The following is a 26,275-nucleotide window of genomic DNA, read 5'->3' on the forward strand; positions in this document are numbered from 1 at the left end:
TAAAAAAATTTAAATTGAAAGCAGTTATTTTAAAAAAACTAAAATTAAAATTAAAATTTATTATTATCCCTTAAAAATTATTACTTAATTCACGTTATAAAGTGGTTCATGTGCCAACTTTTAGCCAAAAAAACTAAATAAAATTAACCTAAAATTTTATTGTCAGTTAAAAAAATGAAATCAATAACTAAAAAAACTAAAAAAAATTAAAATTGAAATCAGTTATTTTTAAAAAATTAAAATTTATTATTATCCCTTAAAAATTATTACTTAATTCACGTTATAAAGTGGTTCATGTGCTAACTTTTAGCCAAAAAAAACTAAATAAAATTAACCTAGAATTTTATTGTCAGTTAAAAAAATGAAATGAATAACTAAAAAAACTAGAAAAATTAAAATTGAAATCAGTTATTTTAAAAAAATTAAAATTAAAATTAAAAGTTATTATTATCCCTTAAAAATTATTACTTATTTCACGGTATAAAGTGGTTCATGTGCCAACTTTTAGCAATTATAATTTGCCTACAAATTTTCTCATAAAAGATTAAAAAAAAATTGGTCTCTGCTTGATGTTGTTGTTGATTTACTTTTTGAATCATTTATTTGTTGATGTAGCGAAATTCAACTATACTTTCCAAACTCTCTACTCTTGCTGTTCCACAGATTCAACATGCGCATGCAAAAATCAGATGTCTCCCCAAAATTAATATAGTTATTCCAAAGTATATGTAGAATAGGAGGCTGATTTTATTTATTCGAAGAAGTCAAATATAAGCAAATTTTAAAAGTTTGATATTGTGATTATTCTATTTATTTATATTTTGTCATCTCTATCTGTTACTCAATTATTATTATTATTTATTTATTGGTTGGAAAAGACGTCTTAATTTGATAGAATGTGTTTTGTGTAACCTTTTAAAATTGAATGGATAATTTAAAGTTATAAGATCTGCCACTTAAATTTGGTATAATTGGTTAAGAAAAAGGAAAAATTACAGAAATCTCACCTTTTAGTTTACTTATTACCATTATCCCCTTTAAGTTTTACAAATTTCTAAAATTTCTCATTTTCGCGCATCAGATTAATGTATCAACGCCTATAATATTGTATCTCGCGCATCAGATTAATGTATCAACGCTTATATTATTGTATCTCGCGCATCAAATTAATGTATCAGAGCTATATAAGTGTTGATACATGCGCGAGATACAATAATATAAGCGCTGATACATTAATCTGATGCTCGGGATACAATAATATAAGTGCTGATACATTAATCTAATGCGCGAGATACAATAATATAAGCGTTGATACACTAATCTGATGTGCGAAAATGAGAGATTTCTGTAATTATAAACTTTTAAGGGATAAATTGTAATTTTGCCTTAAAAGTATGTGATTTCTGTAATTTGCCCTAAGAAAAATTGTTGAATGGGACACACAAAATTAAGTTGTATTATACCACTACATATATGCTTTCCTTCATATAGTATTTATTACTTCTGTCGTGATTTTGTAATAATGAATTTTTTTCTTAAGAGGATTATTGTGGAAAGGAGCGGATTTGATAATTAAGCACCCCATATAATGTCGTCTCTTATGCCAAATAGTGAAAGTTGATGATCATTTAGTAACTTATGATGTGAGATTTTAGATTTTTGAAAAAATTATATTAGTACTCAGGTGGTTAAGTATTAAGTCGATATATATTCTCGATTTGATTATTTCTTTAACCTACTAATTAATTAGAACTAGAAGTAGGTTTTACCATTGTAATTTGACTGCCACATACCACACAAAAAAATATTTATCATTGAGTTACAAAAATTAAATTAAAATATAAAAATAATATGCATCACATTAGTTCAGTCGAGAATTTTGAAGAGTGGTTTAGTGCCCCTTATTATTTCAAATTTTAATTTTAAATTGTACATTGAATCTCTAACTAATAAAAAAGAGATATTATAGTGTATAATATATATTTGAACATAATGTATAACATAATCACTTTCTTTAATATTATCCACGCAATGCGCGAGTACGTACTATTGAAACTTAAAAGAAGACAACATAAAACCTAGTCACTCAAGTAATATTTTATCGTAGAAGAATCTAACAATATTCTGGATTGCACATTCGAAAAGAAAATCTCTAAAATATTCCCACTAAAGATTGTCTCATTGAAATGTAATTGATTGATAAATTAAAGGATGACGATTCTTTATGCCAAAGTTGGTCTATCAGTCGCTTAAATTTAAAATATATGCCAAAAGATGAAATTCAACTTTTTAGACATACCTAAAGTTTTGTGTCTAATATAAATTAATAAAAGTAAGTGGAACTCATGATGATAGCTTCTAATAAACAAAAATAGAAGTACATACACCTAACAATTTGCATTTAATAAATTAACAAAAATAAAATAAAAGTGGAACTCATAATTGCTTTCTAACAAATAAACCCACAGAAGTCGACCTTTCACTTCGTTGACGCTTAAGCTTCTCTTTTCTCTTTTTACCCTACAAAGAATCAAGAAAAAAAATAAAAATTTATAATATAATAATAAGACGATAAAGAAACTAAACTTTGATTCTAATTCAATTTCAAAAGTTAGTTCAAGATCTCGCATATTTTGATCTGGCAACTAGAGTTTAGAGAGTGGTCGAAAGATATAATATAAGGCCAAACATCGTATAGAAATTGTGATACCGTAATAAATTAATTTAGTATAGAAATTTAACCTATAGATTTGCGGCAAACTGAGAGGAGAACGATGAAAACAGCAACCCCAGCTAATACTCCAACGATTATTGCGACTGTTTTCCCTACGTCATCGTCGTTGGATCGATCTGTTCACAAATTGAGTAAACATATATAATCAAATTCATTTTTAAAAAATAATGTTAACAAGTCCCAACTCATCATTTAATTAAAAAAAATGGACAAAAAAGGTTATATTAATAGAAATACGGCATAAATTAACTTGGAAAAGATGTTACTTATTTTATATATTTTGATATTTCACAGCTTTAGTGAATTGCTTATTAGCCTCATTTGATTCTGAATTATTACGCACTTTTTCAACGATAACTGCTTCTAAGTTTGTAATTTGCGATATTTGGACTGCTACTTTCAAGGCAAATCATAGAAGATATGATAAGCATTATGAATTCTGTTTTCTATAGGGATTTTGACCTACTTTCTTGTACAAATGTTACTTTGTGCCATTTTGATATTGATATAAAGGGACTTTATGTATGTACGATAGGAACAAAGTGGAAGGTGAAGCTTAAAAGAAAGAGGGAATAACAACTTTAAAACACAAAAAAAAAAAAAAGATATCCCAATGGACAAATTCACTAAAGATTTAAATTAAAGTGGATTATTCCTAACTTTATGCTATAGGAAAAGAATATTTTTGGATATAATTTGTTTTTGGAAAATGTGATTGATTCTTTTGCTTCTCTATCCTATCGTATATATAAGTGGCTTGAAACGTCCCTCATGAATTAATTTGGAAGAATTTGTTAATTTAAAACACAAACAATCACAAAAGAAAAAAAAAATCAATTTAATGAAATTCTAGCAAAGTTCTATAACCCTTGGTTCCATTTTAACTATTGTTTTAGCTCTTTGTACGCCCATTAAAAAAATACAAGATAGAATTTATTAAATTTAAAAAAAAAAATGATCAACATAAAAAAAGAATTATAAGGCTATATTTGCAAAAATTGCAAATTTTTAATCTGAAATTTCTAAGATGATATTTAGAATCATTTTTTTATGAGCTAAAGTAATTGTTAATTGGGGACGGAGAGAGTAATTACAAATTTAAATCTTAAATTCCTATGATGATATTTAGAATCATTTTTTTATGAGCTAAAGTTACTGTTAATTTGAGACTAAAAGAGTAATTATATCAAGAAGTTGTGACTCTACAATCTAGTCTTATATCAAATTTATGCAATAGTATAATTTCCTTGTAAATTACATATCACTATTCATAAGAAAGTAAGAAAACCTATATTATGAGTCATGCACTTCAATATCATCTATGATTATCAAGTTCAATTTTTTATCAAATAAACCATCTAAAAACTCTTCCACTATCCTTGTGTTACTTTAAAAAACAAAAGTACAAAAATGAAATAACTAACATCTATATTGATAGTACAAAGAATATTTAAACCATCAATAAATAAATAATTTCATTTTTCATGATGAAAAGGACAACTAATTACTTGTATAGTGTTACTATCAACGTAAAGAAGTTAAACTCTTACCGGAAGAGTGATAATAACCCGAACCCCAATATCTAGCATAACACTGAGCCAAATAAACATCAGCAGCAGCAGCATCACCACACATGTCCTTCAACTTCAAAACAGCCTCAGAAATACAAGCAGAACAATCTTCAGGACTCAAATCACCCAAACACTGTGCAAATCCTTCTATTGAACCCGACCCGCTAACCTTAGAACCCATCACCCCACCACCACCTTGCATTAATCCCGCTAGAACCTCATCCCTACGCCTAATGAACTCTCCGTCTCCTCGTAGTTGATTCTTGCTACACTTGTTATACCTGTTAAAATCATCATATACTATAATTAAGTAAATAAAAATACGTACAGTTTAAATTTTTAGATGATGCCAGTATATACCTTAAACTCGTGTCCGGTTTTCCAATAAAATCATCATGTTCATATCTCACATAACAATCATCTAACTGCAAAATAGCACCAAAATTGTATGGACAAACTACGTTCATTTGTCCAACAGCACTTGCTACACATGTTGAACAGTCTTTTAATTGTAGGTCACCGTTACATTGATACAAACCATAAATAGACGATTCTTGAGGGGCTGAAGTGTCATTTCCAAAAGCATAGCTATTGTAAAGAGATTGTGAAGAAGAAGTAACTAATGAAGAGAGTAGAGAATTTAAGCTTTGAACAAAAGGAGAATTTGGTTGATATTTGTCTTGTGAACAACCTGCATAGATAAAAATGTGAGCTTTAACAATATGATTATTATTAAGAAGTAAGAAAGTGTAGAAGAAGTAAAGGAAGAAAATTGAAAGAGAAGAAGAGAGTTTGAATAAAGATAACAAGTGTTGTGTATGATTTGTGATGATCAACATTTTTATTTTATTTTTTTTCATTTGGGATTTTATGGAATTTGTCTTCCTTTTATATTGTTCATTTTTTTGTTTTGATGCTTTAATTCGATTTGTGGACTTCGAGGAAAATAGTTAAATTAAAGTGTTGTGTTTTTAGCTTTAATTTTGTGCTCATTTGGTATATATCTTTGGGCCTCTTGTAGAGATATGCTGTCCTTTTAGTACATGCACCTTTGGGATTGTTTGGTTGATGCTACAACCAATAACAATCTCGAAATAAAATGAGGAATTATTTTATCTTGCGTTTGATAATGAATATTAATTAATTTTTGGATTTAGTTTATATTAAAATTGTTGTATTAGCTATATATATCATAGATAAGGTGAGATCAGATAAGCTAATTCCATAGAATATTTTTATCTATCTCATTTCGATAACCTTAACGATGAGAGCAAGCAAGTGGATTCTAGATTATTCCAGGTTGAGTTGTTCCTTCGAATAAATTCTATAGGAACCTGTATGTATTCGTATCTTACTATTGTTATAGTCCTCAAAATGAGCTAGGTCTATTAGACCAGTCACTCACTAATTGGATGAGGTTACAAAATTATCTTTTCTGCCTGTTTTAAAATTAAATGAGCACTGTAACATTTAGCCTCCTAGCCTGATGGGATTAACTTAGACTAGCCCATTTAAAATAGGGAAAATTGTATATAATGGCAAACTAATAATTCAAATTAAATGGTATAACCACACTTTGATTTAATTGTGTCCTGTAGCAAACTATTTGCCAGCGTCTCTCTCCCTCAAACTCTCGCTCGCCACTCTCCTCTCTCGCTCACTCCCTCTGTGTTCTCCTCTCTCGCTTTATACACAGAAGTGTATAAATTGCGTTTCTGTTTGTATAAAGTGAGAGAAAATTGTATATACACATGCAAATACATATATATTCGTCCTATACACTTATAATTATACAATAAAAATATTCTCCTGCCCAGTTCTCTTGTGTCTTTCTCTCTTTCTCGTTTTATACAACATAAGTGTATAAATTGCGTTTCTGTTTGTATAAAGCGAGAGAAAATTGTATATACACATGCAAATACATATATATTCGTCCTATACACTTATAATTATACAATAAAAATATTCCCCTGCCCAGTTTTATGTTTGTATAATGAAATTATACAATTCTGAAGAGGAGCCAACGAATTATACAATTGCTCTTTTTGTATATATGTATAGCGAAATAGACAGCTTTTAATTGTATATGTATAGCGAATTATACATATATATGTTTGCTATGGAGCGCAATTATGCAAACTTTGCTATAGCATACAAATATGATTTTTTTGTTTGCTATATGTGAAAGTTACTCTTTAAAATATCATGATCAAACCAACTAACTAAAGGAGCAAAGAAAAAAAGAGAAATTTTCAAAAATACCAAACATATTAGACATAATAAAGATCTATAACTATAGTTTCGATAATTGCGCGTCATAGTTATAGTTTTGTTCTATGGAGGCTGCAATTTGTATATTTCGCTTGCGAATATACAAGAAGGCTAAGTATATACAAATTGTATATTTCGCTTGCCAATATACAAACAACGTGATTTATTATGAATATTTTATAAATCGTTTACAAATAGCTAGGGTAAGGATATATAAAATTTTGTATTTATACAATCAGAAACCAAATTATACAAATTATGGATTCGTAATCAAGCGATTTATACAAATAAGGTGAATAACAAGAATTGGGAAAACCATAGCTACGAATTACAGTTCTCTTAAATTATAGCTATAGTTCCTAGTATAGATTAAATGTTTGCATAATTTTCCAAAAGAAAAAAAAATGTTGCTATTTGTAATTGGTGAATGTCAATTGATTGTATTATGTATACATCAATTCATAATTAACAGAGTAAATTTTAGGTTTAGCAAACATAAAAAGATATTTGTATGCTATAGCTATAGTTTGTATAATTGCGTTCCATAGCAAACTTTATGTTTTCTATCACTATTAATATGTATATTTCGGTATACATATACAAAAGAATCAATTATATAATTTGTTTCGGTATACATATACCGAAGAATCAATTGTATAATTTGTATTTGTATAAAGCGAGAAAGAGAGAAAGACAAAAGAAAACTGGGCTGGGAAAGATCTGTGTTTGTATAATTATAAGTGTATATGACGAAAATATATGTATTTGTATATACAATTTTCTCTCGCTTTATATAACCACAAACGCATTTTATACAATTGTGTTTATATAATTTGAGAGAGGTGAGTGGGAGTGGCAAGCGAGATTCTCTGGGGAGAGAGGCGAACAAAAAGATATGTATATATACAGTTTCTCTCACGTTATACAAACACAAATACATTTTATACATTTGTGTTTGTATAAAAGTGAGAGATGCGAGGGAGAGACTGCCAGTGAAAAAACGAGAGTGGCGAGCGAGAATTTCAGGGAGAGAGGCAAATGACAACAATTTGCTACGGGTTACAATTAAATCAAACTGTGGTTATAGCATTTAATTTGAATTAATAGTTTGTTATTTTATAAAATTTCCCTAATTAAAACCCACAAAATTCCAAGCCTAATAATTTAGCCATACTCGTTGGATCTGGTTTGGTTAACAGCTTGGGCTTGAATCCAATTGGGCTAAAATTGACAATATTTGTGGGTCATGTCTCGACTAACCATTATATGGCCCATCTCACATTAAGCTTTTGTCTCAATTTTGAATGATCTTTAATTTATGCCTTTCGTAATAAATAATTTTTCCACACAATATTTTTATATCATAATATTCTATAAGTTATGTCTGTACACAGGTTTGATTTCTAAAGAACTTATGCCCTAAGGGTGGATCTAAGGGGACGAAAGGGCACAACAAAAAAAAATATATGTCTAATTGTTTATATAGATTTTGATTCCCTTAAACATTGATTAGAGGTTGACTTAGTTGTTTAGGTGGTTCAAATTTTTTTTTGAAGTTCCAAGTTCAAATCTCATATACTACATTTTTGTTTGAAGAACCCCATAACCGCATGAAGTGGTGTATAAAATCTTAATTTTATTATTCTAAAGATCAAAAATACATATATAAAATTTTCCTGATATATCATGTAAGATTATTTATTCAAATTAGGTGTATGTAATTAAAGTACTTGTCACATTAATTAATTCCCCACCATGAATGCAAAGTATTTTGTCAATAGTTTGTTGAGTATTTCATCCCTCTTTTCCAAATTTTGAAAGGTAAACTTGAACGCACCTTTAATGGTAGTATATAAATTTGAATTTTTGTCAAAATTTAATGAAGCGTTTACTAAGCGATTGATGGAGACGTTAGATAATCAACAGACGTAACAGGCCTAATGCAATTAATTCTTTCAAATTAATTTAATTAATTAAGTGGATGAATTTTCTCATAAAAATAATATTAGAGTTGTTTGGTAAGTTCAACTATTTAGACTTGTTATATCTGCATTTCCTACTTCTTTGACAATTTAATTAAAATGTCCTCTAGCTTCTAGAGCTCTGCAATTATCTTATTGAAGACAAAACCAAAAAGAAATAAACTAAACGAATTAACGCCATGAAAAATATAATTATGAAAAAAAGTCTTATATTGTAGTATATGAGTTTGTTTGTTTTAGATCAAAATATAGAAGATATATATTTGAAAATCCTCATCCTTTTGGTTAGTTCTTCTTATTCGATAACATATGCATGTAATCTGAAAAACATAATACGAATTATCACTAAAGTAAAAAAATTATTTGAGCTAATAAAAAAATCAAAAGAGAATCATGCATAATAGGGTCTAGGGAGGATGAAAATGAGAAAAATAGGAAGTCAAAAGTGTTTTTTTATTAGAAAATGATTTGTTTATTTAAGAAAATTGAGATATTTCACATTTTTTTAGGAAAGATTACTCCATCTCATTTCACATAGTAGAAACTATTTCTTTTTATAGAGAAAATTATGTGAATTGGCAAACATTATTAGTTTATTATTCAACGACGGTATAGTTTCATTTACCCTTTTATATATGCTAATTTTCTTCACATTAGTACTTATAAAATTTTGGTAAAAAAAAATTATCGATTTAATAATAAATAAAAATATGTTTTTAAATGATTAATTAAATAAAAATTGCTATCCTACCAAAAAAACATTTCCGACTTAATTAGTGTTATTTTAAGCTGCACATAGAGAAGTAGTTTTAATAATTTGGTTTTAACTAAAAAATTTATAATTTAATAAATGAACACCGAATGAAAATAATTATTATTACTATACTATAGAAGAGGCCACAAGCGGGCAACACTTCGTCAACATGCCTGCTTGTAACTAGGGGTAGTTTGGTAATTTTTATTTTTTTTTGTCTTTTATCACTTTATGCATATTAAAAAAAATATTATAAATCATAATAATTAATAGCTTCAAAATATTTGAAAATATATAAAAAAAAATCGCTAACTCTCAAAATTTCATCTATACCACATAAATTGGGATAAAGAAAAAGATATATTATATAAAGTACATAAAATATATTGTAAATCACAATACTTAATAACTTAAATATCAAAATGAATTTCTAAAAAAAAATTAATTGACTTTTGAAATTTCATTTGTATCACATAAATCAACGCAAAAAGAGTAATATATATTATGTGAAAATTACATAAAAAAATGTTATAAATCACAATAATTATCAACTTAAAATCTCTCTCTATATATGTATATAAATAATTGATTAAATCTAATATATAAAAACATGTTAAGAAGTTGGTTAACTTCAAATTTCACGCATATCACATAAATAAATTAAAACAAAAAAAGTAATATATATTGGTCTTGTGCTGGCAAGATGTGGTATTAGTAATAATAATAACACTTGGTGATGAATTATATTGGGGAACATATGGACCATTTATCAAGTGGGATTTGGAGACTTGTGAATGATGAGCATTGAGTGCCTGTTCCTTAACGGCTCATTTGGTCATAATCTTGTTTATCACACATTGCTCAATTCTAATTATATCTTATCAAGAAAATTCACAGTCGTTATCATATTGGGTAAATTTCGTATAACAAGCTTTAATCAAAAAATATATTAAGGATTTTGAACTTGAGAACTCCATTTGGTTAATCACTTTATCAACTAATTCATACTATTCTTTTCGCGTCTTTTTTCTTTTCATTTTGGGAAATTTATGGGAGATCAAGCTGTTTATTTATTTTTAATTATGTTGATCCCTGCATAAGTATAATCCCTCATTAGAATTTTCTAGGGACTTTTTTTTTTTTTCTAGGGACTAGCATTAAGGATTTAAAATAAGTGACAACCTAGTATTCTATATCAATATGACAACTCATGGTCCACTGTCACTCTTTCAAATACCTAGAAATTCATAGTGATTAGTGATGGCACCTATATAGGATCTATCTACCAGCTAGGAAATAAACTTTTGCCTAAAGTTAAGATTTTTCCATGTTGTTTCTCTGCTCTAATTACCGTTTTACATTTAACATGGGGAGAGTCTTTTAATTTGTCTGACATTTTTTTCAAGGTATAATTTAGTGAGTAAAAGTATATGTCAAATTCTAGGAACTTTGAGTAGTTTGCTTAATGTGTATCTACAAATACCACTTATTTTGAACGGTGAGAGTGTCTTCATATTAAATAGCTCTATAAAATAATAGCAACAATTATAATAGGTCAAATAATATGAAATAGATGGAGCTGGCGCCTGAATTTATATACAAAATTAATTTTGTTCATATGAGAAAATGTTGGTCTCCGCCTTCGATCATTTATTTTCTTCATCATCTCTCTTTCATACAAGGATTGTCAAACAGCTACACCAACGAGACTTTTCTTTAATTTATTGTAATTTGTAACACAATCTCATTTTCACACGCAGTTTGTCCAACTATTCTTTTTTCATTTTATGAAGAAACTTCTCTGCATATTATTAGACCTTAAATGGTCTGACTTCTTATGAACGTTCTATTTTATTACCTATACTTTCTTATATGACTAGAAATTGGGAATAGTTATTTGTTGATCTTAATATTGTACTTTCGATTCCTCTTGTCCAAAATAAATAGTTTTGACATATATATTCACTAAGAAAACTATTAAATATTAATGGTGATTATATGAATTAATTTAATTTAATTACTTTTTTTTAAATTCTCATATTGCTATATGTATATTTAGATAATTTATTGGAGTAAAATTGATTTGATTTATCAAAGCAAACTATGGAATGAGTATGATTTATTGGGACAATACATGTGGCTTCGAAGAATTTCAAGATCATTAATGTACATAAACCTTTTGGAAAAAGAACCTAAAAAAAGAGGTGAACTTTAGCAACTTGATACATTATGTGACATATATCATATGTCACATTGTATCAAGTTATGTCTATTGGTGGACATTATATTTATGCCTTTTTACTCTCATTAATTGTGGAAGAAAAATAATTTATATTTTTTATATTATTTTCAACATGACATAACTATATAAAATAATAACAGTCAAATTTAAAGCTGAAAACATTATTAATAAAATCGATTAATTTGGAAATTGTATCAAGTCAATATGGACCGAGTAAAATGAAGCGGAATTGGATTTGACAACTATTAAAGTTGGGCAAGTGAAGTTTCTCTTTACATTAATTATTTGTTCATTACTTGGAATATATGTAGATTCTCCCACTATTGCGGAAAACGACACTCGTGGAGATAAACTCCTTGACGGCAAGTACTCTTCTTCCTATTCTTTTTAATTTTTCTCCCTCTTCAAAAATGGGTCAATTTTGAAAAATATACACTCCAACAAAAATAACTTTTAACAGCAATAAATAGATACATTAATAAAGAGTATTAAAGTCTTTAGCGGCATTAGTTAAGTGTCATTAGATCCAATGTCACTAAAGCCTTTAGAGACATATACAAAGAGTGCTAATTTCTGCGATAATTACATATTTAGTGGCAATTGCTAATTAATTGCCGCTAAAGCTCATTTTTGATGTAGTGATCGTTATTATATAACTTTATATATCCCATATTTCACATAGGAAAAGATAACTACAAATTTCTAATAACACATTCTGTTTTATAATGATTACATACCTAAATCCTAATACCTTTCTTGTGAAAATGAAATTAATTTGTCTACATAGAAATATTTTTGGGGAAAAAAAATGAAATTTGTCTACATAGAAATATTTTGGAGAAAAAAAACAGAAAAGGCTCATAAATATCCTTCTTCTAATTTTTGTAATTAAAAATATTCTCAACTTATTTTTGAATAATCTAAATGATAAAACTTGTGTCAAAACATATATTAAATTAAATGAATTATATATGCTCTTTTGAATAACTTTTTATTACTTCATACTTCCTCCGTCCTCCGTCTCATTTTATATGAGATAGTTTGATTCAGCACAATGTTTAAGAAAAAAAGGAATACTTTTTAAACGTGTGGTGTAAAATGGATGATAGACTGTATGACTATACATAAATCATATCATTAAAGATAAAATGAATATTTTAAATTTAAATTGTTACTTAATATAAATATGTGTCATTTTTTTGAGACAGATTAAAAAGGAAAGTACGTTAGAGACAAAGGGAGTATTAACTATAGTTGACAAGTATTTAGCGGTAGGTTTTGTTAATTGCAAAATTTTATTGTTTTTATTTATTTGGATTGAAACAAAATAATTAAAGAATAACAAAATTAAGAAGCTACGCGAGGAACAGCATTAGGCACTTTTCCTAATATTACCATAAATAAATATTCCTTTCTGGAAAAGGATTAATTTATTCATCTACTTTAAGAAATTGAGTAATTTGTTCCTCTATTATATACTCTGAGTCTAATTTTGTCCCCTAATTAGAAAATATACTATTTTCATCTTATCCTTGACAGGACTCCAATCCGATGAAAATTTAACGATAGTTAAAAGTAATTTTTTTCTTTAAATTATTTTATCACGTAGAGTTCATTTATTTCAAACATGAACTTTACTAATGACAAAGGTTAAAACAGTAGAAATGAATCCAAAGTATAATGAAAGGTTAAATTGGAAATTTCCTTCTTTATTTGTTAAAATCTGGCCGTAAATTTTCATTAACACTAATTAAATCACTTCAATTTGTTTTTAATATTTTTCTTACACTTAATATGCACCGATTGTAAGTAACGTTTTTCGAATTTTTTCTTCTCCATTTTATTAAACTCACTCACAGTATACAAATGGAAAAACATTTTTATTAAAAACCAATTATTTGTATGTACTCCTTTCCCATTTCATAGGAAAATAAATGATGCTTGGAGTTTCCTAAACTGTCTTTCTCAAAGGATAACCTCACAAAGGGAGATCCATGACAATGCTGCAATTGCCTAAACTATTACTCCCTCCGTCCAATAATAATTACCCACTATATTAAAAATAGTTGTCTAACAATACTTGTTCATTTTAAAAAATCAACATATAATTTATCTTTTTGTGTCTATTTTACCCTTGCTATTAAATTACTACTTGAACACATTTCTCAAAACATTAAATTTAATAAAATCAAAAGATAAAATAGTACTTAATTATTTATTGTTTCTTAAGGGTGTGCCAAGTCAATTACTTTTTGTATGAGATTGAAATAATTATCCACTTTGATATTTTATTTATACAAAAATGGTGATATTATTTCTCTGTTGATTGAGAATTTTGATTTTTAGAAAGCATCATAACCATCCTATAAAAAGAATTTCAATTTTTTCGAATGAATGATTTTGAAGGCCTGTTGATTCTAAGAAGTGATAACTAAATATGCTTACACACTATTTTTGAAATTACACTTAATTTGTTATTATTGCTAATTTTTGTACTTCAAATTGTTCAACTTAATACTTAGTTAGGTCATAACCAAGCTGAACACCTATCAAATATGGTTAGTAGTATTTACAGAAGAAAAAAAATAGATAAAACAAAAAACTAAAAGAAATATCAGTTTTAAAGGCAAAAATCAAAATTTTGAAGAAAAGCCCAAAAAAACTGGAAAGAGATCGGAAGTTTCCTATATAAATACTGTACACATCCACAAACTATTCTTACATCACAAATAAAACCTCCGAAAATTAAAAATTAAAAAAGACAAAAAAACGAAAAAGGATTTAATAAAAACTACAAAAATCTCTTAATAATTATCGTCATTATCAAAATGGTATCTGCATACATCACCAGTCACCACCTCCGTGTTCACACCTTTTCCGGGTTACCCGACCCGACCCTCTTCAATCCGGGTCTGAACACGCTCAAACTCCGAGATCCGACAAGGAATCGTTATACCACCCGGGTGATTAAACCCGTATTCTTCTTCAGCTTCTCTCAACAATTCACTAAACAAAGGATGATTTATATAAATTACCGGAACCAAAACCCGTTTATAGTCACCGTCTTTCTGACCTACATAAACCGCCAAGTGACCTTTCGGCACACTTTCCTCTTTAATCGGGTCTTGCCCGACATGTATGTACCCCCGACCCGATCCAGAATAATTACCCTTGCTGCAAATAGCCTTAGCTCTCGTTTTGAGACGGCGGGTCCAGCTTAAGAACTTTGAAATTGAATTCGAACCCCAGCTTGGATGTCTGTCCAGCCGGCGGTACTTCGCCGGAAAACGCCGTCGCCGGTTAACACATCGGAAAAGTGCGGTGATTCGATGTTTGAGCACGAAGCCTCGGAATCTGCGCATTTTGTAGGAGAAAAATTAAATAAGAAGAAATTTTTTATTTTTGAGTTGGGGTTTTAAGAAAAAGGCCAGGGATCAGTTATGAACCTGAAAAGAGTAAGGCAAATTTCAGAAAGAGAGATTGGTATATGGAACATGGCTATTACAAATTGAGTTTTTCATCTGAAAAAATTAGAGTATTTCAGAAGAAAATTGAAGATGTGATTATTTATTTTTCTTTGAGCAGTTTTTTTGTTGGGTAAGTGAATTGAAGATGTGCAGCGGTCATTTATATATAGTAAAATGATAACTCACTTGATATTATTGTAAATGGGGGAATGTGCGGCTAATAGTCACTAAAAAAACAGAAAAAAAAAATAGTACATGTACGTATACTACGGAAAGCATTTAAACTTTTCAACCCTCTTCCCTTCCGTTTCTTTTTAATTGGTATATTAAGCTTTTCAACAATTAATTTAAATAATTTTTATAATTAAATTAGATTATATTAATTTAATATTTTAAAATTAAAAATTAGATATTTAATAATTATATGAAAGGTAATATATATTACAATTTTTTATATAGTCAAAATTTATATAGTTTGACTATAAGAGAAAAAAAACTAAGAAAGTAATGCCTTCATTAATTTATATCTATTTGCCTTCATTAATTTATATCTATTTGCCTTCATTAATTTATATCTATTTGTTCTTTATGATTAAGTTTCTATTAATTTCCATAGATGTTAAATTTATTATACTAGTAAAACTATTCGCGTTTTGTGTGGGAATTTAATATCACGAAATTTATAAAATAATACTTAAAATCTATCGGTCATTAAAATTAAAATACTATGTTATCTTACATACAAGATTACGTAGTAACAAACATTAATAATGTAAAGAAAAATGAAAATTATTACATCTTATCATTTATCCTTAATAACATAAGCATAAATTAATAATTGTAAAACACACATACCATATCAACATAAGCAATGGTGTTAGTGAGCTACTCAACTGGAAAAAAGTACACAAATGTTTTTTTAAGAAGAAGAAGAAGAGGTTCAAAATTTTATTCGTTGTTTTAAAATGAGAGGAAATCTTTCTATTTATAGACAACAAATGGTAGTGGAACAAATGTTTATTGTGCCTTATTAGAAAGATTACAACTATTTGAAAAAGCTGCAACCTTTCGGAAAGGTCATAACATTTCATAAAAGTTACAACTTTTCATAAAAGTGACAACTCTTCATTAAAAGTCGCAACTTTTCATAAAAGTTACAATTTTTCATAAAATTCACAACTTTTCATAAAAGTCGCAACTTTTCATAAATGTCACAACTTTTCATGAAAGGGGAAGGCTAGTTTTGAAAATAAATAAATTAAAAAAAAATTATAGTTTGTGGTGGCGCCACGTAAGTGGGCCTAAGGTTCTCTTTTATATATATATGTATATATTAGTTTACTTTTATTTGTTTAGATTGAAAAATAAGGAGATAATTTATTACTTATTTTCTAATTTAATTTTATTATTATCTATAGTCATTTTTTAATTTATATAACAAAAATTAAATTTACATTATTAAAAAAATGATAAATTAAATTTCTGTTTAATTAAAATGTGTCAAATTAATACTACTAGATAAATAAGTAAAAATGAATGTCGGGAAGTATTTGGAGGTTANTTCTATTAATTTCCATAGATGTTAAATTTATTATATTATATTAGTTTACTTTTATTTGTTTAGATTGAAAAATAAAGAGATAATTTAATTTTCATAGATGTTAAATTTATTATATTATATTAGTTTACTTTTATTTGTTTAGATTGAAAAATAAAGAGATAATTTATTACTTATTTTCTAATTTAATTTTTATTATTAGCTATAGTCATATTTTAATTTATATCACAAAAATTAAATTTGCATTATTCAAAGAATGATATATTAAATTGTTATTTAATTATTACTTATTAAAAAATGTGTCAAATTAATACTAGATAAATAAGTAAAAATGAATGTTGAAAAGTATTTGGAGGTTACGGTTTGGGAGTGAAGGCAACAGTCACGTTATTGTTTTTTTTTTTTCAAAGTTGGAGGGCTTATGTACGCAATCTGAAGGGAATATATTTTTTTTATATAAGAGGCTGAAGAAAATTAAATGTGAATATTTATAGTAGTAAGTATTAAAGGCAAAAATAAAGATAGGTTTGAATTAAAGAGGATACGTAAAATAAGTGTGTGGGCGTTTTGCTTTAGCAAATAGGGGAAGTTTTGAGGGCTACTCATTAGTGACGCATTTGGCTGTTTCAACTTTTAATCCTTAAAGTTGCTCTGTCTTTTGCTTTTAATTCTATCTTACCGAAACTTTCCTCCATATGTCGATAACGATTATGATTTATCGAAGAGGTTTGGGTGAACACTTTTGCCCCACCCTCCTAGATTTGTTTCTACGTTTTCCGCATGTTGAGTATGTAAGTAAATTTATAATTGTCAGATTAAAAAGAATTTCAAATTTTTCAGAATTATTTATTTAATCATGAAGCTTACGTGATATATTTACTGACGAGAGATACTCCCCGATCTAGCATGATCAACTAGGAAAACACTCGAAGGATGTTACCATCTTGAACCTTGATTGATCTTTGCTTGAGGTAACTACGACTAAACTTCATTTTTTTTCACATTTCGTCTCCTAAATCGTCCACATGTTGACCACTACACTTTCTTTTTCTTTTTTCGTTTGTTAAGTAATGTGAGTATGTCTAGTTGACAGAATCTTTAATTAGCTTAATGAATTTCTATTGTGTTCGAGAAAAGAAATAGTATCAAGTAGCTAAATAAGAAACTAACATTCAAATAATATATCATTACTTTAGACAAATAAATAAGTACTTGCCATTTTGGTAGAGCATCACCAAATTAAAAGATTTGACTTCTTCAATAACTTCATTAACAAGTGCAGTTAAGATAACAACTGATTAGTGGTTACACGCTAATATATAGTATATGTTTCTCCCTATATTTTTTTTATTTTGATAAGTATATGTTTAGTATAATAAGACATCAAAGCACATTAGTATTTAATTGAAAAAAGTTGACTTCTGGCCTAAATTATCGTTACAAGTAATTGGAGAGAATGAAAAGAAAAAAGTATCAGATAATAAAGTTTGATAATGAGAAATAATGTTGTCTAAAGTCAGGTTAATTATTGGACCTTTAATATTTATAGGTCAAATTAAGACAGTGATTTTCTTCAATTTATGTTGATATAGAAGGCCTTAATATCCTAGGTTAAATCCACACAAGTAGTTTTGTTTTCTTATTTTCTTCATCCAATTTTAAGGCTTTTTTAAATTTGGAATTATTTCATTGGGAGTTTGGACTCGTCATGGTGTTGAAACTAGACTCTGGTATTTCCAACCAACTTAATTATTTGTTTTGATAATCACATTTGTGTTGGTGCATATATCATAAATTACAATTGAAAAATAAAATAAATATTTAGACGAAAACATGAATATCTTTCTCTTTAAGTAAATTCAAGAACATTGCGGTATAATCTACATTAATCCATTAGTATAACTATTGACTTGTACTCTTTAGGATACAACAGTCCAACAATATCATGTGACTCTTTAGTCATAAACTATAGCGGGTTAAGAGCCATATTTATTGAGGAATGGGTTGTTGGTTTGCTTACATGGACTTTGACTATCCTTCCCCCATGAATGATCTTTTGGGTTGAGTTAGCTAGGGGTATCATACGTTTACATGATAGCACAGTCAGATTCATCTCGTTTTGACTATTGCCTATCGATCTACATTCTAATTGAGCCTACACGTGAAGGGGGTGTTAGATTGAGTTATCATCCCACTTTGATTAGGAAATGAACCGACAGTCTACTTATATGGGCTCGACAATTCCTTTCCTTATAAGCTGACGTTTAAGATTGAATTAAGTTCAAATATTAAACTCTATATATCATATAAAAAAATTTAGAACTTTAATGGTGTAAATTGCTTTTAAAAAGACAAATGGAGACCTTTTGGGGGAGGTCGCAAGTGGAGAATGATTCAAAGTTCCTTTTAAAAAATAATTAAAAATCAAGCTTTCTACAACTTAATAGTCAAGAATTTGAAATTTTCTATTTTTTCCTTATTAAATAAGAAATAAATTGCAAGTATCAAAGAGTTTGTCCGTACGTTACGTACTATTTGTACTTTTCTTTAGTCTAGTGATGCTTTTGATAACAACGTGGGCCTACAGTGGGCTACGTTAATCACGAAGTTTCGGAGAAATGGGCACTAATTGTGTTAGTGGGCCGGGTTTATTCCAAAATTGCATTGGAAATAGCAAATATATTAAACATATTAAAGTTTTATATTTATAATTTTAATAAGAGCAACTTTCACATATAGCAAACATAAAAATCATATTTATATGTTATACCTATAGTTTGCATAATTGCGCTCCATAGCAAAATTTATGCTTGATATGGAGCTTTTGATTTGTATAATTCGTTACAAACATCCAATTTTATACAAATTGTTCAGTTTTGTATAAATTCATTTATACATTGTAATTTGTTTAATAAGATCTGTATTTATATAACTATAAGTGTATAGGACGAGAATATATGTATTTGTATTTGTATATATACTTTTCTCTCGTTCTATACAAACACAAAAGCATTTTATACCGAAATGTATAAAATGACTAATTGTATATACCGAATCAGATGGCAAAAAAAGGGGATGTTTGCTGCGAATTACAATTAAAATAAACTATAGCTATAACATTTAATTTGAATTAACAGTTTGTTATTTCATACAATTTTCCCTTTCATAATTATAGTTTTGTTTACTATGATTCTATGGAGACTGCGGTTTATATATATTTCTCCTGTCCGTTCAGATATTTCGATTGCAAATATACAAACATAGTAACTATATACAAATAGAGGCTGCAATTTCTGATGATTTACATAGATATATCTTTTTAGGTCATTAGTTAAATTTTATTTGTATTTTTTTTTAATGCACTAATATAATTTTTGAGACTGATATAATATTATATTTTTATTTAATATTAATAAATTTTTTTGCTGTAATCCGATGTCTTCTTATTAAAAAAGGTTTATAAGTTATATATCAAAATAAAACAATTATCGCAAAAAGAGATGAGTGGCGAAAAATTCACCATTTTTTCAATCACTCTATGGACTGTATCCAACTATTAAAGAGGGGTATTGGGAGGAGGGATTAAAAATATTAAAAAGAAACATACCAAGATTAGAGTAGAATTAAGTTATCAAATCTCTACTTAGATTATGTTGGGAAAAAAACAAATTCCCAAGATTATGTTATTTAATCTTTTAGAGCATATATTGTCATCTATGTAAAAGTGAAGTCGTAGAATTAGGCCAAGAATGCACACGAACATCTTTATATTTAAGTAATATAATGTTGGAGAAAATAGGCCCCCCACCATCCACTAATGCAAACATACAAGTCCCTACTAGATTTTTACAATCGCCAAGAGATATCAAATTCAATGTACGGACACGACATATTTGATTTATTTTTTAGGTCATTTATAAATTATTGTTTTTTTGTTTTATGTCCTTTTAACATATCTTCATTTTTATATGTATGGGAGTTTTTCTTATATATGTGAAATATTTGAAAATGTCATAATTTTCTATTATCTACAATTGGTGTAGGTAATATATTAACAAAAAAATATTCAAGTGTGAAGATCATTGGCAAGATTGGATGTCTCGGTTGACAACATGTATAGTTTTATTTGGATCAATTTGCAGTATCTCAATAAATTTCATGTTGTACTTGATACCCGTTTATCAACTAATTTTAATTTAAAAGTCCCTAGCTAGTTGAGTCTATAAGTTTTAATTTCTCTGATTTCTTGATGGAGAATTGATTTTATAGGTTATTCATATTTTTCTTTTGATAGTATTTACCTATAAGAGACCCTTATTTTTACAACAAAAAAGTATGAATTTATTTTCTTCTAGTCATTTTGTAATAATCAACAAATTTTAATCCACTAATATTAATAGCCATAGATCGAGTCCAATTGTAATCAATTGGTACTAATAAACTATATCGTGTAATAAGCATGAAATCCCCTAATTCTTTTTTCTTAAAAAACTGAAAATACTGAAGTGTACTTGCATTTATACGTATAAAACATAGTTAAAGTCCTTATTGGTTTGTCTAAAATAAGATAGTCTGCTATCTCAATTTATTTATTTTAGTTTCTTTTTAAGTCTTTTAAAAAAAGATTACCTCTTTAATGTAACTTTTTAATTCTAGTTTTTGAAATGACAAAAACACAAGTTTAAAGGGTACTTTAATTTGTTACATTTTATATATTTTTAATTTTAAATCACAAGATTAAAAAAATAATCTTTACTTTCTTTAATTTTATCCATATCAAATCAAAATCAGACAAATAAATTAAAGTAAAGGGTATAAATCAAAGAAAATGTATTCGCATCACCAAATGCTAAGCTTTCGCCGTTTGAAAATTAATGCAAATACGAATAATATATGATTAATTGGATATTGTTGGTGTGTGGGTCAATTCAAATGGCTGCTCTTGTGACTCCTCATTTTGCTTTTTTGTTGGAATAATAATTCAAATCTTTCATCTTTTATTCTATTGTTAAGTACTACATGCATGCATGCATGCATGCGCAGACTCCCAAATTTGGACTTATATTCTTGCCTTTTTATCTCAAATGTCACTAAACAAAAACAACATATAGTATAAAATTATGTAAACCAAAATATTAATTAATACTACCAAAAACACACATATATATCCTTGTGGTTTTTAATTTGTTAGTTTCATTCGTATGTCCTTTTCTGTTTTAGTGTAAGATCTGTATACGCACTTATATGATTATGTATAATTATTCATACATAATTATATGAAGGAAGTATGTATATATCAGTTGGCTTATCTGAAAACTTTAGAGACGCAAAAGCAAGTTGCTTTACATAAAAGAGGCGTTTAATTTAAACAAAGATTATTCAACCCTGACAAATCTGCTGATTAAGATATGGTGAGATTTGATTAAGAAATAAATTAATAAGTATATAGTAGTAAAAGAAAGAAAAAATTGACAGGACCAGATTTATTTGTCGTTAATCATTCTTTTTAATTTCCAACACAAGAAAATAAAATTTTGCATCTCATGACATGATTTTGTACTAGCTACTTTAAATTATTATGATAAGAAACCATGATATATACTACTCCGATTCCTACATTTCAAAATAGTTGTCATGTTTCATCTTTTCGAGGTCAATTTAATTAATTTTGAAATTAAATTATACAAGAAAAATTTAATATTTTGAAATAAAAATTTAGATATTCAAAAACTATATGGAAGACACTATAAGTTGTTACTATTTTTTTTTCTCACATCAGTATGATGGAAAATACATATTAAAGTATTGGTACTCCCTTTACCCCAATACAAGTGTGTTGTTTTAATAAAAAATTAATTTTGTCCCAAAATAATTATCGCCATAGAAATTTAACATAATAATTAGTAATTGATTCTTATATTAAAGAATTAGTTCTTCTTAATAGTATTAAATTATAGAAAAAAACTAATAAATAGGAACAATTTCGTAATAATACTTTATATGTTTTGTTTTTATTAAATGAACCTGAAAAGAGTTAAAATAATTCGCATTTTTAAGAGGCTACTAATCAAATAATTCATCATATATGTCATTGTCTTGGAAAGGATATGTGACTCTGGCTTTAGCTTATTCTTATGTATTATGTTCAACATTATTACGAGTCACGTATTAATCAATTAGAAGATTAAGACTAAAGAAAATAAGTGAAAACTAATAGATTAAAATAAAGAAAGTTGATACTATTAAATTTTACAATTTTCAAAGTCGTGTATTTTATTTCACATTTTTTGAAGCTATACATCTGTTGATGAGTAATTAAATCCTCTCACATGGCTTAGACTTTGGAATAAAAAAATATTGTAGTCTTCCATCTATCCAAAACTTTATTTCCCCCCTCTTTTTTTAAGCAAAAAATTTACTTTCTGATACAACTACCTATTAATAAAATAGATAAAAGTCAAATTTTGAAAATCAATTTAATATAGTTTGTATCTTTAATATTTTTCTTTCTGATGTTAATTGTATGTGTGTACGGTGGTTTGTACCAGCTAGCTACCTACTTCACATTGCTTAATATAATTAGTTCTTTTTATAAATAATTTTTTTAATTAGTTATAATAATATATATCTTGATATTTGCACTTCCCTTTCAATCGTTTGATAAGGCAAGGTTATATTTATATGTATATATACTTTGTATATCTAATTAAGCGGCCCTTCGAATTCTCATTGTGAGAATGGAGTAAATTATACGAAAGAAATATTTACAATTAGATAATTGGAGTGGTTGAGATGTGATCAAGATTTTTTCTTTTATACAAATGATATACATAATATACAATAATACAAGTCTAGAAGTGTCAAATAAACCTTCCCTGGTTCTAATTTTCAGTAGCATTTGGTAATGAATGGAGAAAAGTAATTTATTGATTTAAAATATGAAATGAAGAATTATTTTTAAAGGAGCCTTTTTCACTAATTTTACCAAAAAGCCACTTGATCTTGATTGAAAATTTTGTTAGAGGGTCTAAAAAGTCTAAAACCATACACCAGGGAAAATAAATTAAACCACTACATCACATGATCCTAGCCACTATTTGGGTCGTAAAATCAACTCATAAAATTATGATATGTGCAATTCGATTAGGTTTAGATGGTCACAAATAAGGGAATGTTACTTATTAGATACTTAAACAAATTATAAGAAAATGGGTAAAACTTTCTTGGATTGGAAATTGGCTAAACTTCGAATCATAAGTGAACCCACATAATTATTCCTAAGTTTTAAATTTTCATCCACTCAACTTATTTCAACGTGTTCAAATTCAACTAAATCCGTAATTTAACACCCCTATGAGCCACTATTACCACTCCAGGTTGCTTGTACAACTGAGAAGAGGATGACTAAATTAAACCTATCCAATCCAGATAGGCTGGAAGAAAGTTTATATTTTATCATGCTATATATATATATACTACTCGTATAAATGTTAAATAATGAGTTTTTAAGTAATATGTAAGACGACTTTTTAGGCTTTTCATTTAAAATAAAAGCAGAATTAATTTAAATTACAACATTTTCAACCTTACAATATATTGCTTATTAATTTTTTATATAACAAGTGGTTAGCATTAACTTAATTAATCATAACTTATAATATTTCCGTAGACATAGAGGTGACCTACTTGGTAGGTCTTAATATAACTTATTTGGTCTCTCCCCGTGATTGATGGATTCTTAATATATATATATATGGAAATAAAAAAAATTGTTGATAAGGACCACCTTTCCCTTAGTATTAATTTTACACGACACAAATATTAATTATTGGTCCTCATTTGAATTTCAAATATTAGATGATTAATATAAGAAAATAAGTAAGGTCTAGTGATTAGAAGAGATGTGATAAAGCTATCGTGTTTGTTTATTATTACTACATCAATCTTCTTCCTGCTTTAATGACTCAAAAATGACCTGTTCTATAACTTTTTGTCATATCAAGTTGTATATAGTTTGATTTGTAATTTTTACTATATCTGTTTTTATCATATTTAGTAAATTTCGAAAATAGCATGTTCCACTTTTTTTTTTTTTAACTATATGAAATCTATATTTTAACATTTGAGATTCAGTAACGAGTAGATACTTTCATAATAAAATTAACCTTGTCAAATGATAATTCAATACGTCTTGAAATCAAGTCAATTTATGATAATGAAGGTTATATGGTTTGTAATATTAGAGTAATTATTTAAGGAGTAGATATTACAGTTTTTAACTGTACTATAATTGGATACTATGGATGAAATATTTTGTGTACCAGAAAATCATTTGAAATAAACAGAAAAATGAAATATTTTGTGTACTAGAAAATCATTTGAAATAAACAGAAAATCATTCTTTTAAAGGTATTTGAAGTCGTCACGCAACTGAAAACTTCTAGTAGTACTTTGTTTTACTCAAATTAATAATTAACTTTTAGTAGCATTTTAAAGTTTTTTTTTACTAATCAGATATATCTACGTACAAAAATTAAACTTGTTTCAGTCCTACTAGTAGACAAAAAAGGAAACCGAATGGAAATGTCCATTGAAACTGATTGTTAATCACATTTTCTTACTTCATTGTTTAAAATTAGTTGAACATATATCATTTAAATTGATTAAATTTTACTTACTTTACGAGTTATTAATTGTTAAAATATAAATCACCTAAACTTAGTGCGCAAATGTTATGCTTAAAACAATAATACATGGATAATTCTCATTTCATTTTAAAGTTAATAATGTTGTCCTACAAATAATACTACTCCCTCTATTTCATATTAAGTGAGTTTTTCTTTTTTTTATTGTTCAAAGTTCAAAATGGACGTTGAATTTTTTCCATTTTTGCCCTTTCCTTTAATGAAATTTTATAGTTTCTAGAAGATAAATTACATTATTATAAAATTATACTTATTATTTCACAAAGGATGATATTAAAAGTATGATTTAAATTATGTACTTAAATGTTTTTCTCGCTTCACAATACGGGTTAATATGGAAAGAGGGAGTAACAAAACAAATAAGTAGTCTCATACCTGATTTTGAATGTGAATTTTAAGTGAGGATAATGTAAAGGCCCATTTTTAGAAGAATATAGGATCAATTGGCCCATTACCTACACAATGGCGTTCTGTGTCCGATTAAAGCCCATGTTAATTGAAGGCCTTATTTGAAGCACCACAAATACAAGCAACATGCATGATGCATCTACTTTCTTCATCTATATGGATGTAGGATTATTTTTTTTAAAAAAATTCAAAAATAGCTATAGTTTGGAACGTAATTTTGAAATGTATCTATAGTTTGTATATTTGCAAAAGGGGTAACCCATCGGTGGCCCCTTAAAATTGGCATGAAATTTCACTTAGGCACCTTAAGTGGACGATGTTCATTTTAGACACCTCATGCAGGGTCTCGATGTGTCATTTTGACACTTTTTTGCCAATCAACAAAAATATATGAAGTGTGTGTATTACACTCGCGAATGACGTGTAAAGTGGCGAATTAAATGACGACATTTGTCAAAAACAATTTGTAGATAATGAATTTTGAGTAAAAATATAAAGTAACCAATGACTCAATGACACGTGGATTTTTGCCCAAATAATTTTTTAAAAACAAATTAAATCAATAAAATCCCCACATGACCCC

At 27.5% G+C, this 26,275-nt stretch overlaps 3 protein-coding genes across 4 annotated transcripts in view; 1 reads left to right on the plus strand and 2 right to left on the minus strand.

The window, feature by feature from the left end:
* LOC125845218 (plasmodesmata-located protein 8) overlaps positions 1–5,192 on the minus strand; it is a 181,762-nt gene extending 176,570 nt beyond the window's left edge. Inside the window, exons 1-4 of one of the 2 annotated variants that reach the window (XM_049524690.1) lie at positions 4,666–5,192; positions 4,285–4,586; positions 2,743–2,850; positions 2,493–2,520 (exon numbers count right to left, since the gene is read on the minus strand). In XM_049524690.1, coding sequence (XP_049380647.1) covers positions 2,516–2,520; positions 2,743–2,850; positions 4,285–4,586; positions 4,666–5,165 — 915 coding nt within the window. In that variant the 5' untranslated portion in view covers positions 5,166–5,192 and the 3' untranslated portion in view covers positions 2,493–2,515. Of the gene's footprint in view, positions 1–2,181; positions 2,521–2,742; positions 2,851–4,284; positions 4,587–4,665 lie in introns of those variants that run through there. The other variant, XM_049524682.1, reaches the window with a different exon arrangement.
* A 4,169-nt stretch (positions 5,193–9,361) lies between these two features.
* Positions 9,362–26,275, plus strand: part of LOC125845436 (axial regulator YABBY 1) — a 41,336-nt gene continuing 24,422 nt past the window's right edge. Inside the window, exon 1 of the mRNA XM_049524942.1 lies at positions 9,362–9,366. The gene's annotated coding sequence lies outside the window, so the exon portion shown is untranslated. The remainder of the gene's footprint in view (positions 9,367–26,275) is intronic.
* Positions 14,212–15,108, minus strand: LOC125845516 (auxin-induced protein 10A5-like). The gene has a single exon (XM_049525034.1). It carries the CDS (start codon positions 14,914–14,916, stop codon positions 14,437–14,439), a length of 480 nt encoding a protein of 159 aa, XP_049380991.1. The 5' UTR covers positions 14,917–15,108; the 3' UTR covers positions 14,212–14,436.

This window comes from Solanum stenotomum, chromosome 1, assembly GCF_019186545.1.
Source record: "Solanum stenotomum isolate F172 chromosome 1, ASM1918654v1, whole genome shotgun sequence".
Lineage (NCBI taxonomy): Eukaryota > Viridiplantae > Streptophyta > Magnoliopsida > Solanales > Solanaceae > Solanum > Solanum stenotomum.

What these genes read in the sequence shown, in the direction of transcription:
- LOC125845516 (XM_049525034.1), bottom strand. Translation starts at nt 14,916, where the DNA reads ATGCGCAGATTCCGAGGCTTCGTGCTCAAACATCGAATCACCGCACTT.